We start from the raw sequence: 14,919 nt of genomic DNA, 5'->3' as shown, positions 1-14,919 counted from the left end.
TTGAAAAACCTGCATGCAACCTTTTTTTTCTATCAGCTCATCGTGCACTCGTACATCATTTTTAGAACTACTTTCGTAGACATACGGTCTTAGAAATACGTTCAAAATAACGGCTCACTGCAAAGGGGACCGCACGTTCATTTTATTTATCTTTAGCAAAAATTGATGTGGTGAGTTCTGACCGTGTCCTGCGCAGTTTTGTATTCTTAGGTCTTTCTCCAATCTGCTCTGATTATGAATGTTTGCGGACTAGCTCGATTCTCAACACGTCAAGAATTGCTGCCGTACTGAAATGCCTTTACAAGCTGTATGTGGCAATTTGGCCCGTCTTTTTTTACAGATATTGTCGATATTTTCTAAATGATAAGTTTTCAGACATGCTGAATTTTCAATAATGGTGCTTCACAAACAGGAAATCGGAGCGCACACTCGCCTCTGGATTTCTTCGGAGCTGCTTCCCACAATGCGCATGTTTGAACACGTATGCCTTTACGAGGGCGTCTTTGTGTCTAAGTTCGGTCTTCACTCTATGGGACGATTTTGGTCCGTAGGCATTTCTGATAAAGTGTCCTCCGGAACAAAGACCTTGTAGCGCATTCTGCTAACTAGTTTTCGTACGAAGTCTCTGGGAACACTCACAGGGCTGTTATCCGCCCGCGTGCTTGTTTGGGCATATTTTAAAGACGATAGTCTTTCTTGGGCTACTTAAACCCAGAAAATTTAGTCTGTCTGTCTGTCTATCCGTCTGTCTGTATGTGACTCGATTCAGCCACCCGGCCAAAGTAATACAAGGTCTGCGCAATAGTCTTATATAGTCACAGCTAAATCTACCCTTCGAAGTCCGGTGTTATGTTCTTGTCAACATTGTTATAGAACAACAAAACATTACGCAAATATAAGACAACAAATTAATACAGAAGTGATATTTGCAGTGTTCCTTTTTTAAAAAATCATACATGCTTGATTTTTGCGAAATTAAATACTTCATCAACCGCAGAAAAAAAATCAAGCTATATCCACGGAATGAATGATGATAAGTGGGGCGAAGCTCGAAAGGGGGTGATCATCGGTAACCGTAACTCTCCCGTGAAAGTTCGCCCATTACATCATTAAGAAAGACGTAAAACTGTGTGCGTACATTGTACAAATCAACTTTTATTTTCGGAGTCAATGCTCCCAGGAGCAGACCTGGTGAAAGACCCCGCGCCATCGAGGACTACCCCGCCCCTCTACCACAATTTGTCACGTAGGATGGGACACAACGGTAAAGAAAGAACTTTCATTTATGGCGAACTTGTGCCCGAACAAGACGAGAGGAAACGAGCAAAGGTCCTTGCGTCTCGTTCGATCTCCGAGAACGACTGCCTGCGTCCGTGGCGTGATCTCTTGCGTGATCTCCCCCTCGCAGTGCACGTGCGCTCGCGCCTCCGTTGGCGAACACAGACAAGCTCGCGCTCCCGGTGCCGAGTTTGCGCTGCCGGTTGCAGCCGGTTCTTGCGCGTGCAACGCGGCCCATTTTGCGACATCTCCGAAAGCATGCGGCGGTCACGTACCACGAGACACAAGGGATGGACAGACCCATGGCTTTAGGAGCTTCGCCCCTAAAACACTCCGCCGTCGCCTGCTGTAGCCCGCGCCACTATAGCTTCTGGCGCCATTCTAAGAAGTCAACCGGCAGCAGTTACGCAAGGTTCCACTAGATAGGTTCCACGTTCTGCTTGGAACGCACGTGGAGTAGGGCAACGTGGTTCTATAAACGTAGGGCGCCTCGATTCGCACGCGTCTCCGCCGTAAGGCAGCGTTGGCATCGAAACACCGGGCCTGGAGCAGTGGAATGCGGTAAATTTTTAATGATTTAAGTAAACCTTTGGCGTCTTTACCCTGAAAGGAGCGCGACGCAAGACGAACAACATGAGAGGTGAGCGGGGCAGCGAATGGAGGCATTTAATTGGCAAAAGTCGATAAAGACTATTGTCTTTTGTCGACATTTGCTACGAAAAGAGCAGATACGCGGCCAATTTTTTTGCGTGCGAACTTCGTATATCGTTATTTCCATCATATGCGGACAGTCAGATGATCGGCGAGTCTGTTCTCCTAAGCATATTGAACGTGATCGCTCCTTATACTTAAAATTTGGCTCGTCGCCTAGTGGCCACGTTGAATAGTGGTTGGCCTCGCTTCCCTTAATGCGTCGTTCATCCTGACAGGCAAACTAGATTGCGCTTCATTTTACCTGAAAGAATCGGCCTTACCTTTCCGTTCACCAATTCTGTTAGGGTTAGCAACTGTTACGCGAAATGGCGAATATGCGTAAACTATCCCCGGGAGACTCCAGTGAGTAGTAGGGCGATGATGATAGCATTTATAAGACTCTGGCGTAAATTCTGTTGGGTGGAAGGAAACGCTTCGAAGAATAGGAATTACCAATCTCAGCGACTGCGTTCTCCACCACACTAACACGACACATTTTTCTGGATATATGACGACGGTCAAAGCGTGCTAAGTTCGCACTCCCTTTTTTGCAAACTTGTGGGGTCTCACCTCGCTTTACAGGCCTCGTATAAGGCCCAACGACAAGTCGAGGACAGAACGGAGGGATGCGAAACGTAGGAAACCTCCGAATTAAAACACGCCTGCGTGTGCTGCTTATATGCAGCAGTGCTCACAACCGTGTGGAAACACTCTTTCTGTGGCAGGGAGACGTGGAGGACACGGACGTTGCCCGCGAGAACGAGATCGTAGCCGGTTTAGTGGCCGGCCGGCTGGTGCCCGACACCGCGCACCCGTACCTTCTTGTGAACCGCCTGTTTAAGTCCTACGGATATATCAACAGCAATCCGGTCCTGCAGGTAAGTATGCATCGGACAAAGTTGCCCGTGCAGTGCGGTCTCCTAAAGGTTCATGGTAATGATCAGAAGCCTGAACCGTAGCAAGCATATAGGAAATTGTCATTAAATTGCTATTGGGAAATATTTAGGAATAAAGCTGCCGGTGTAGAAGGACACTCTTCCCACGTTAAGGGGGAGTACTAGAATCACTAAATAAGCTACGCTTAAGAGTACCGCCACTTCGTGCACCCAGAAGCGTCGGCGGGCCATTTTGGTTCTGGCTTGCAGTGGTGCCATCTCTCCCAACGAAACGCCGCCGGTAGTGACAGGCAGAGTGTGACGGCCGCTCTAGCGTCCGCGAAGCAGAGAGAGAGAGAGAGAGAGAGAGAGAGAGAGAGAGAGGGGGAGACCGGAAGCAAAATGGCTGCGCCCATATGTAAACAAATATCACGTGGTGCCGACCGACCAATGAAAATCCTGGCTGCACATAGCAATGAGAGAAAAGAGTGCCGATACTCTAAAAGCCTTTATTCAGTGACCCTAGGGAGTACCCGTTAACATTCCTATGGGGCTTACTTTTTCATGACCCACGTACTTATAATCCATCGTGCACCAATACGAAAAGCTTTACAGATATGTACATATCAATACTCACAACGGCCTGATGTACTTATTTTGGAGATATGTCAGCTCTGTACTGAAATAGAAAAATAAATCTTTTGCTTGCTAGACAACTAGCGAGATCTAGTGAAAACTGTATCAAGCAAAATGCGTCTATTGTTTATTTTTTATCTCATAATGTAGTAATATATGTCTAAAAGAAGCAAACAAGGCCAATTTCAATGAATTTGTAAAGCCTTTTTTATCGGTACACGATGCTTATGACACCCATGGGTCATGATTCCTGAATTAGTCCCATAGGAGGGTGAGCAGGTGAGTCCCCCTTAAACAATCCCCCTACAGAAAGATGTTACTCACGCTGGTTTAGAAAAAAAAACTCTTGTCTTTAATAGTTGGTATTTCTCGGCAGCATCTGCATTGCGCCAAAGAAATGACGATTAAATATAACACCACAACTTTTAGTGGAATAGACTGAACTGGCCTCTCGGGATACAAGGCATAATTTCCTTAACAATATGCTGACATGGATTTGCTGTGGCAGGAACTTCTGATCAGCAATATTGCATAAAATCTGCATAGAGTACTAATTGCCTAATCCATTGTGAACAGGGTAATATCTATTTTCGAACAACCATGGCTAAATCTTCCACTGTTTAATTTATTATGATTTTTTATCTGTACGAAGTGCGCGGTTGTTCATACGCAAGTATAAAGGTGCAACAAGTCCAATGGTTTTAAAAGCTCCGCGTGGCGATTCCTCACCGAAAAGCTTGGAGACCAAGACGTTACAAATAATAAAATTAAAGACCATGCGTTAGTGGAAATATGGTTAAAACGCGAAACTTTCCCCCATGCAAGCCCAGTCAAAGTCAAAGATCCAACCTGCTTCGACTGTGTCGGAATGGCGCGGTCGGATAGAAATTGGCTTCATGACGCGAGGAAACCAGGTTAGATTCCGACCACGTGAAGCGTTTTTTTTTTCTTGAGGTGCTTGATGGGCCTTCGCTTATCATCATGATTGTTCGGTAAAACACATTGTCTAAAGTTGGTTTTCCTGCAGGGCGCTTTGGGGTCGACATCGAACGCCAGCAGTGAGGCGTAGCAAGCTCCGCTCTAAAATGTGTGCTTACAGCCGAGATTACACGAGAATCAACCCCAAGAGATCCTACCGTACCTGGCGCTTACAGCGGCGCAGTTAGAACACTGAAAATATCCGCCACGTAGACGAGGTGGGGGGGATGTGGCGCCAGAAACACTACCGTATTCGACCTCACCTAGAGCGAAGCAAGCAGATACGTGCACAATTCTCTGCACTTCATTACTGCTTGATATGTTGCACTGCTTTCGAATGTTTTAAAACCCGTCTTTTAACACGAAAGTGTTTATTCCCGGACACACGAAGATTTCGCTAACGTCGTATCCGTCACGGAAGTGACGCCAGTACAACGAAGCAAGCGCCCTGTAAATGGTGCACCCCTGCACACAGGGTCTTCTTGCTGGGAAGCAACCTTTAGTACTGTAGCGCCACCATCATCATCTTCGTCAGCGCCACCATCATCATCGGGAGATGGGCCAACGGGGCACGAAGGACACGCACCACTCAGCACCGGGTCTCGGAAGGGTGTTTCCGTCGTAGCCAGGGTGTGAGGACTGTCGGAGGCAGTCTGATCAGTTTCGAGTGAGGATCTAGAGCTGTTGTCGACTGCTGGAAGCTGTTCCACCACTGACGGGGGAGAGGGCTCGCATTAGCGGGGAGGAGAAGGGTCTGAAAGATCATTCTCACCCGTTCCGTGCGGAAAAGGCGATGAAGTGTCCCAGTTGTTAGCGGCAAAGCAGTCCACACCCGGGTGGGTTTGGGCAGGAGACGCAACAACGTGTGGGACTGCACCATGGTGTGGAGTCGAGTTGACTAAGTGCAACGCCAACTCCGAAGCGCCGCAAGTCGAAGTCGGGGCTGGCGTTTGTTGGTCATGCGAGGGTGGACACACCGGCGACGTGCAATCCACTGATGCCGTTGAAAGGCGTGGTGGTGTGGACGAAGGCGGTGCTATACCATAGTGGTTTAGGACCGCAGCCTTCAGATCGTAGTATGCACGTGGGCCTGGCGCCGGCAGCTGGATATGCCCAGTGAGGTCAGCAGGTAACTTCTCTAAAGTGACGCGGTACCTGGTTTCCTGGGACTGGGTGTCGTGAACATAAAAATGGCTCACCAGGATGACGAACCATGCAGCGTGGTTTCTGATGGCGTGAAACGGAATCAGCAAGGGAAGTTCTGGGAGGGCGATGGACGTTCGTCGCGTGCCGTTGTCCGCATGGTGGCTGGGGAAGCAGCGGTGTGATGCCATGGCGAAGCCGCTGGTCCGGGTCACCAAATTGTAGGCGGCCGATGAGGCGGTGCGGCCGAGCCCACGTTTATTGAGGTTGAGTTGGCTGTGCCATGGTCGGAACGAGGCGCATAGAACGAGGGGGCCCTTCCGAGACCCGGTGCTGAGTGCTGCGTGTCCTTCGTGCCCCGTTGGCCCATCTCCCGATGATGATGGTGGCGCTGACGAAGATGATGATGGCGGCGCTACAGTACTATAGAGTACGTTGTACTTAAGGTTGATCGTTTCCGGGTTTTATATTTTAACACGAAAGTGTTTTATGTCGCGATATCCCGAGATTTCACTGTCGTTAGATCCGTCACGGAAATGACGCCAGTGAACCTTTGAGAAGAGACCCGCCAGCAGGACTTCGCTTGCCAAGCACACCCACAAGGCATCCGCCCACCCGTAAATCATGCTCATAGCAGATTTGGCTGCACATTTCACTTTCGTATTTTGCTGATTCCTATGACAGAGGAATCAACCGCAGTTTTTTCTGTGTTCATATCGGCTGGGGTAATTGCCTCTTATTTATAGTTTTAAATCGCAGCTTGTAGGTATTTCTGCCTACCGAGGGGGTTCAAGCAACAGCATCGTCAAAATCAACAGCATCGTCAACAGCACAGAACATTGCGAAAGAAAAAGGGGCTTTACTGCAGCAGCAGAAACGAAATATAAATGGCACAGAAGATGCACATCACCAAAGCACTTCAAGGTCCGGAGGCTTACGCACGACAGGGCGGACGGCTGACCGCTTGCTGACGTGCCGGCTCCTTGGAAAGTTGCTGGCGGCGGTCGCTTCCCTTTCGGCTCGCGGCACTACCGGCCGGCGACTCCCCCCCGATAACAAGCACCGCTGCCCTTATCTAGCGTGCCCAAAACGTGCCACGCCCCCCTCCATCGCACAGTCTTTCCGCCGTGTGTTCACAGATGGCAGGAGAGGTGGCGCGCGGCCGTTTGAACCGAACAACGGGAGCGCACACAGGGGAGAATCTCCACACTTTCCCCCCCTTTGAAAGAGAGAGAAAAAAAAATCTTGGCTCCTTGCCCCACGAAAAAAAAAGTACAAGAAAGAGAAGAACAAAAAAAAATGTCCGAGACTCTTGTTTACACACAGTCTTCGGAGTCCAGGATTGCGTCCATTGCTTGGCGCCGCTGGTCTGGGCGCAACCGCCGTAACATTGCCAAGGCTTCTCGTCCTGGCTGTTGTTACCCTCCGGGTGGTTGGCGCGCAAGGCTCTTGAACGCTCTCTGTGGAGAGCCCCGGCACGGTGGTGGCGCCAGCTGATTTCCGGCACTTGGCACACTTCGCACAGCGCGGCCAGTTCTTCCTGGGTGTATACTGGCCGTGGTTCTACCGGGTGACGTTCTGCGATTGTGAGCCCCTTAAAGGGTGCCGGGACGGAGGTGCGCGGAGTGCCAACGAGTACTTGAGGCTGGTCTGACCACTCTAGACGAGAGTACCAGCCAACCGGCTGGCCGGAAGGTGACAGCACCGTCCACGTGGCCACCTCTTCCGTAGGTCGTGCCAAACGGTACGGCGGCGGGAACGGTCGGCGCCGTGAACGCTGGGGCGGAGCCGAGCGTTCGGGTTGCCGACGGTGGTAGGGGTGGGCCCGACTGCTGTTCCGGGACATCTGCAGGCAAAAACAAGGAAAACAAAAACGAGCAACTAGTTAGTGACGCGTGCGCATATTGTATCGTGGTGACGGGGAATACTGATGTGGCACGCGCTGCCCGCGGCAGTCTTCTCGCTGATCCCCGTGGACTGCATCCTCCCGTGAAAAATGCCGCTTTAGTTCGGACACGTGCACCGAACCGTACGATTCACCTGTGGAAGAGTTCTTCAGCACATACGACAGGTTAGACTTACTGACAACGGTATACGGGCCATCCAACCTGTGTGCAAGTGAGGCGGTGAAGCCCTTCGAAGCATCACTAAGTGAATGCGTTCGCTTCAACACAAGATCACCCACGGAAAATTGTACATCCCGTCGGCTCTTGTACTGGGACGTCTGGTCGAGTCGGGAGATGTCAAGATGTTCGCGAGCCTCCCGGACGGAATCTGTCAGCCGCTTGCGGAGGTCAGCCGCGAATGTCACGGGAGATTTATCGGTGCGATTCTGCGTGGGTTGGAGCGAACTGTCGAGAGGAAACTTGAGGTCTCTGCCGAAATTCAGTTGCGCTGCAGTGAAACCGGTAGATCTGTTAATCGTTGTCCGCGTTGCGAAGCCCATCTCGGGAAGCTTATTGTCCCAGTCCTTGTGCCGGCCAGTGTGAGCAATGAGCATCGACTTAAGGTTTCGGTTGACCCGTTCCGTAATGTTCGCTTGCGGGTGGTAGGCCGAGGTGCGCGTGTGGCGTATTCACAAGGCGTGGCAAGAATCTCGGAAAACCTTGCTAGTGAAATACGTCGCTTTGTCCGTGATTAACTGCGAGGGAAAACCAAACCTCGTGAACACTTCCAGGAGGCATTCCCACACCTTTTGAGAGGTTAGCTTGCGCAAAGGAAACAACTCGACCCACTTTGAGAAGTGGTCTGTAATTACCAACAAGAACTGGTTGCCCCGAGGACTTCGAGGAAACGGCCCCATCACGTCGCATGCAACGATTTGCCACGGCGAGGTGCTGTGGACGGACGTCATTGTTCCAAGCGGCAGGCTTCCACGTGGTTTGGTTTTCTGGCATATGGGACAGGAGCAAGCATACCGATGTACATCTTGTCGCATTCCCAGCCATGTTGCTGTGCGGCATAACTTTTCATAGGTTTTTTGCCCAGACGAGTGACCCGCTAGAGCGGAGTCATGGTAATAGCCAATGAACAACTTACGCAATTTGCGGGGAACGACAACTCTGAAAGGAGTTTGTGTTGAGTCGTCGTCTGCCTGGGGGATGTAACGCAGCAGCATACCGTGATTTCCAAGCAAGTAGCTGTCAACCTCGTCGTCCCGGGTAGTTTGTGGAGAGTCTGTTGTCGAGAGCTTGTCGATGACTTTGCGACATAGACCATCGCTCCGCTGTGCCGCAACCAAGTCCTGCTGGTTCACCAACGATCCCCACCGGTCGTCCGTGGGGGCCTGCACTGCTGCAACCACCATACTTTCTTCGTGTTCCACCTGTGTATCAGCAGAAATGGGAGCGTGTGACAGCGCGTCTGCAACTGTATTAGTGGTGCCTTCCTTATATTCGATAGAGTAGTCATAACCCTGCAGCGCGAGTGCCCAACGAGCGAGTCGTCCTGCTGGGTTTTGAAGCCTCTGAAGCCAGCAGAGAGCTTGGTGGTCAGTCTGGATGGTGAAGCAAGCTCCGTCTAGAAACATGTCAATTTTTTTCAGCGCGAACACAATCGCTAGGCATTCCTTTTCGGTGACGGAATAATTGCGTTCGGCTGGCGTCAGCGTGTGACTGGCGAAACTGGGATCAACACTTGATCCCACTGTTGTATAAGTACCGCCCCCAAACCGAATTCACTGGCGTCTGTTTGTACCACAAACGGCTTGTTTAGGTCAGGGAGTTGCAAAGACGCATTTTCTGCTAATGCTGTCATCAAGGTGTGGAAATCGGACTGTGTTCGGATGCCCAGCACCACTTCTTGCCTTTGCGAAGTAGGTCATTAAGCGGCACAGAGATGCTCGCGCACTGGGGAATGAACTGGCGATAAAACGCAATCATGCCAAGAAACCGTTGCAAGTTTTTGACGTCGCCCGGTGGCGGGTATTGGAGTATTGCTTGCAGTTTCTCTGGATTTGGTCGCAGAATGCCCTTGCAACAACAAATCCGAGCAAGTTGATTTTTTCCCCGGCCACGGGGCGTGGCACCAGTGACTGTTCCCGAACGAAGTTCCTTTCCGTCGATAGCGGACTTCATTGCTGGACGCCTACGAAAACTTAGCGAAACAAAAAACTCGGGCGAAAGAAAGGAACAGCAACAAAATACATTTCGCTAAGCTGAAGTGCTCAGTTCCTAAAACAGCTGCCACTTGCAAAACAAATGTCCGAAAGGTTTACTCGCAACTTGCTCCTGTGCGTAATTGCCCTGCTGAAAAAGGACTGTGCCAGCCTAAATACACGTTGGGCGCCACTGTAGGTATTTCTGCCTACCGAGGGGGGTTCAGGCAACAGCCTCGTCAAAACATTACAGCATAGAACATTGCGAAAGGAACAAGGGGCTTTACTGCAGCAGTAGAAACGAAATATAAATGGCACAGAAGATGCACATCACCAAGGTCCGGAGGCTTACGCACGACAGGGCGGACGGCTGACCGCTTGCTGACGTGCGGGCTCCTTGGAAAGTGGCTGGCGGCGGTCGCTTCCCTTTCGGCTCGCGGCACTACCGGCCGGCGACTCCCCCCGATAACAAGCACCGCTGCCCTTATCTAGCGTGCCCAAAACGTGCCACGCCCCCCTCCATCGCACAGTCTTTCCGCCGTGTGTTCACAGATGGCAGGAGAGGTGGCGCGCGGCCGTTTGAACCGAACAACGCGAGCGCTCACAGGGGAGAATCCCCACAAGCTTTAGTGTTCTGAGGGCTGGCGTCTGTAACGCCAAGTCGCCCTGCAGGAAAGCCAACTTCCTTTGACGATTGTGGTGGATGCAGGGTGTCGAACCGGAATTTTTTCGGGTTCGGTTCGGGTTCGGGTTCAAGCCTTTCGGGTTCGGTTCGGGTTCAGTTCCAGAGCACCATTCCGTTCCGGTTCGAACCGGTTCGAACCCGTTAGAACCGGTTCAAACGGGTTCAAACGGGTTCGAAGAAGAAAAAAAAGCAGGCGTGTTTTTTTCTGTTAATTTTTTGTGCTCGTTTTTCGTTTCCTTATCAAATCGGCATAACAACAAATTCATAATGAAGGTTTCTTTGTCCAAATCTTTTGTCTTCGCCAAACTAAAGCGACCCTGCAACACGTTTTCAACTTTTGTCTAAATCTTGAGTGCTTGCAGAAAGTAGTCAACCAACGCATTACACTATGGGGTCGCAATGTGCCTCAGCCAAAAATTACTGTTCTCTCCTCGTCAGATAAATAGAAACTTGCTCAAAAATATTTTTCTCTCCTTCCCGGTCTTCGCGTTCTTCGACCGCTGAATGACGTCATTACAGCGGTGTAGCGGCTGTTTGCCGGCTTTCCTTAAGTTGCAGAATAGAACGCATTTGATGGCAATCTAAAAAAAGGCACAAAAGCGAAGCAGAAACGGAAGGTGTATCCGCAGCGACGAGCAAATCACGCACTGTTGCTCTGTGCTGGCAATAACTATAGTTTTCGCAGTGCTTCCAGATGCGAAGAAGATTGAAAGCGTTTTCGAAAGTGTTTATTTATTTATTTACTGCTTTTTATTTATTTATTTATTTATTTATTTATTTATTTATTTATTTATTTATTTATTTATTTATTTACCTAGTTATATTTATTTATTTACTGTTGGGTTTAACGCGCCGTCGCAACGCCGACGACAAGGCGCGCCATAGTGGAGGGCTCCGGAATAATTTTGACCACCTGGGGATCTTTACGTGCGACGAAATTTCGGACACACGGACGTTTTCGCTTTTCGCTTCCATCAGAAAAGCGGCCGCCGCGACAGGGAAACTAAACCGCGTCTGTGTGCTCATCAGCGCTACGCCTTAGCCACTGAGCCACCGCGGCGAGTTTATCTAAGGTGTTGAAGAGCTCCTTTAACTGTACCCGCAAAATGTTTTCTATGGTAGTGTAACGAGTATGTGGCGCCTACTGCCAAGCGTGGCAGGTGGCATTTAGAAAAATTTTCTACTGCTCATCTTTTATCTTCAAACAGAGCTGTTAGAAAGAAAGAATGTCTCTAAAGACTCATTGGACGGCGGGTATAGGACGACATTGGATAGGGAACCACTGGAGATAGGAACTTGCTAATGGCCCTTCAGCGACTGGTGACAGCGATTGGGCTCTAGGAAGGATGATAGCCAAGTGAAGTCACAAGCAGCAGTAATGATCACTTGTAGAGAGAGAGAGAGAGAGAAAATGAAGTTTAATTCAATCGAGGCAATGTTTAAGAGAGGCGTCCTCATTCGAGGGGGCCGAATCGACAGCCGTTTCCATCAAGAACAACTGATCTTCCAGGCCGCAGCTGGCCATGGCTGTCTCCCAATTCTCTATGGAAACGTGAAGGTTGGATGGATCTACGGCACACTAGTCGCAGCCGCCTACTATGTGTATGAGGTTCCCAGGCTCTCCACAGAAGCAACGCAATGGAGAGAGTTGTGTCCCGTCAAAGAGGTGAAGTCTGGCGTTGTGTGGGAAGGTGTATGCCCACAGGGTGCGGAGTAATGTTTCCTGGTTAATCGGTAGCGATTTGTGCGGGGAGGAGTACGTTCTATGGAAGAGGCCAGAGTGCTGAGTAACTTCTTGGTCTGTGACTGCAGGATGCATGCACTCGGGCCGGGCATCATCAGCGCCGGCTAAGCGAGTCAAATCTCGAACCACGAGGTTGGTGATCTTGATTGCCGTGGATGCCGGTATGAGCTGGCACCCATACAATCGTGACTGGTCTGGTTGGTGGTCTCTGATTGAACATCGGAAGTGTTGTAACATGCAGTCGACAGTTGGCAAAGTTGGGCCACGCCTGCTAAGGGTCTGTTATGAGAGTTTTGACGCCGCTTTGGCTAAGCGCATGTGCTATCGCCGCTTCCTCAGCTTCGATGGGGCTGTGTTCGGCGGCTGAGATGCTACACCTGTGGGAGGCTGCAGAACGGTAACACAAAAAGAAGGTACTGAAGAATGCTATCGGGCGGCTCTTGCATCAAACCAGTTGATCGTCCCTCCCTTTTTTTCTTGCAGTTTAGTTTCTTTCCAACTGTCTCCCCTCATATATACACACGTTTTGAAAACTGTTTGATGAATATACAATATGCATTAGGCAATTAGTTATTAACTTTAGTCCGAGATGTCAATTTTAATATAGCAACAACATAATAGCGCAATACGGGCATAAAGAAGGACCTTTTATAGCATTCAGGCGGTCTTCACATAACTTTGCGGCTACTTTGTGCGTGACAAAATTTCCTGATTGGTCGAGAAGGAGAACGCTGCAAAATTTCCAAATGCCAAGGACCCCAAAGATATCATGTTTTGTCCGACCGTCGAATCCGCCTTAACTGACCCGCTAATTCTTTTAATCAAAATTAATCAACACACCAGTCCCAATAATTCACATTAGCTCATTCACTCACCTAACTAATTTCAACTTCAACTTCAACTTTATTGAGCATTTCGTACATAGAAATGCGAGGACAAACACAAAAAGCTGCAAAACTGCAGCTTGACGAGGTATTTGCACCTTACGGTTGGCGTGGCAGAGCAGAAACAGGAGTTTAAAGCATACGCACAGGAAATAATCCTAAGAAAATAATCTCGCCTTAACATGTCGATATTACATACAAACATAAAAGAAAGCATTAAAACGCACTATAGCTCAAAGTTTGTAAAAGATACTTATTAAATGATATACATACACGCATATAGGCACCCGTAGGTACATACATACATATAATGGTTACTAAACAAAACAGGGTACACAGGTACATAAAAAGAGAAATATTGGATATGTACGGAAAATGTGTAGACACAAAAAAAGCAAAAGACAAAACTTGAAGAAAAAGTCATGTTATATACAGGTATGCATACACTCATCAAAATCTGCACTACAGAAGTATCCACATAAATAAATACACACAATATTGGGAAAAAATCAATGTGCGGTACTTTTTAGATGCTAAAGTTTGCAGGGAATGAAGACAATGCCAATAAAACGCTTGAAAAATATTACAAGTAATTTTGGCTAAACCAAGGTTGCCACGATAGACAACGCTTAATAGATTGTCGGTTAGAAATGTTCTATGTTCAGCAGTAAACGTTTCCTTAAGTCTCACTTAGAAATTGTATTTATAGCTATGCCACTCTCGGCTAGGTTATTTAAAAGGCGGGCAGTTCGGGATTGCAACCATTCATTGCCATAATTCGTTCTTGAAAACGGCACGAACCATGTACTCCTTCCCCTAATTTCGTACGGTACGTCCAACGGTTTTCTTAAACTGCATAGACTTAGATATGCTGCACCGTTGTGTTGCAAGCTATTTTTATACTTTGTTAGAAGATTAAAGTTGTAGATACATTGGACAGGAAGCAAATTATACTGCAGAAATAGTTCGTTGGTGTGAGAGTCATATGGTACAGTTGCGATATGTCGAATGGCCTTTTTCTGAAATAAATGCAGCCTTTTTATATTTATTGTGGAACTGGTTAACCATGCGAGGCTGCAGTAATTGATGTGAGCTGTGAATATAGCATGATAAAGAATAAGTTTAATATTTCATGTAAACACAGGCCGTAACCTACAAAGCACCCCACACGCTCGAGATAAATTAGTGCAGACGTGATAGACATGGGCATTCCATTTTAAATGTTCTTAAAAAACAATGCCTAATGTTTTTATTTCACTGACTATACAAATCTTTTCACATCCGATGTACAAGCTGAGGTTTCTGTCAACAGATCTTTGAGCTGGTAAAAATAACACCGCTTTAGTTTTCTTAGTATTTATTTTTAACGAGTATGCTTTAGTCCATTTGTGAAGCTTTTGGAGGGTTATATTTGCTAAATGCAAAAGCTGAGTAGTATCACACGATTGAAAGAAAATGTTGGTATCATCTGCGTAAATAATAAAATGTGCAATGTCAGTAATTTCTATGATATCATTCATATAAATATTGACCAGGATTGGCCCTAGAAGACTGCCTTGCGGAACTCCAGCCCTTACTTCTTGTGAAGAAGAGTTGCGTTCCTGTATTGCTACGACCTGTTGCCGGTTACTCAAATAAGATTGCAAAAGAGTAAAGCCCCCGGAATCCATAATGTTGTAATTTTTAAAGCAATGTTAAATGACTAATTCTATCAAATCCTTCGAAAAAGTCTATATTACCTTCTTTTCTTCAAATCCCTGTATTATTCATTCTTTTTGCGTTAGTAAAGCTAATTCGTTGGCATATGTTGACGAAAACCGAACTGTTTTGATGATATAATAGAGTGTTTGTCACAGAAGGACACAAGGTGTTTCGCGATTACTTTTTCTAGCCTTTTAAAATAACTG

General features: G+C 48.1%; 1 protein-coding gene across 1 annotated transcript in view; it reads left to right on the top strand.

Moving 5' to 3' along the window:
* LOC144168032 (retinal-specific phospholipid-transporting ATPase ABCA4-like) overlaps positions 1-14,919 on the top strand; it is an 87,618-nt gene that overhangs the window by 29,165 nt on the left and 43,534 nt on the right. The window contains exon 7 of the mRNA XM_077697121.1: positions 2,697-2,849. Within this exon, the coding sequence (XP_077553247.1) occupies positions 2,697-2,849 (153 nt within the window). The remainder of the gene's footprint in view (positions 1-2,696; positions 2,850-14,919) is intronic.

The sequence above is a fragment of the Haemaphysalis longicornis genome, unplaced genomic scaffold (assembly GCF_048455015.1).
Source record: "Haemaphysalis longicornis isolate Haplotype H1 unplaced genomic scaffold, Haemaphysalis longicornis Haplotype H1 scaffold_2, whole genome shotgun sequence".
Lineage (NCBI taxonomy): Eukaryota > Metazoa > Arthropoda > Arachnida > Ixodida > Ixodidae > Haemaphysalis > Haemaphysalis longicornis.
Note: the sequence above shows the minus strand (reverse complement) of the source record. Positions and strands in the feature narration are given on the sequence as shown.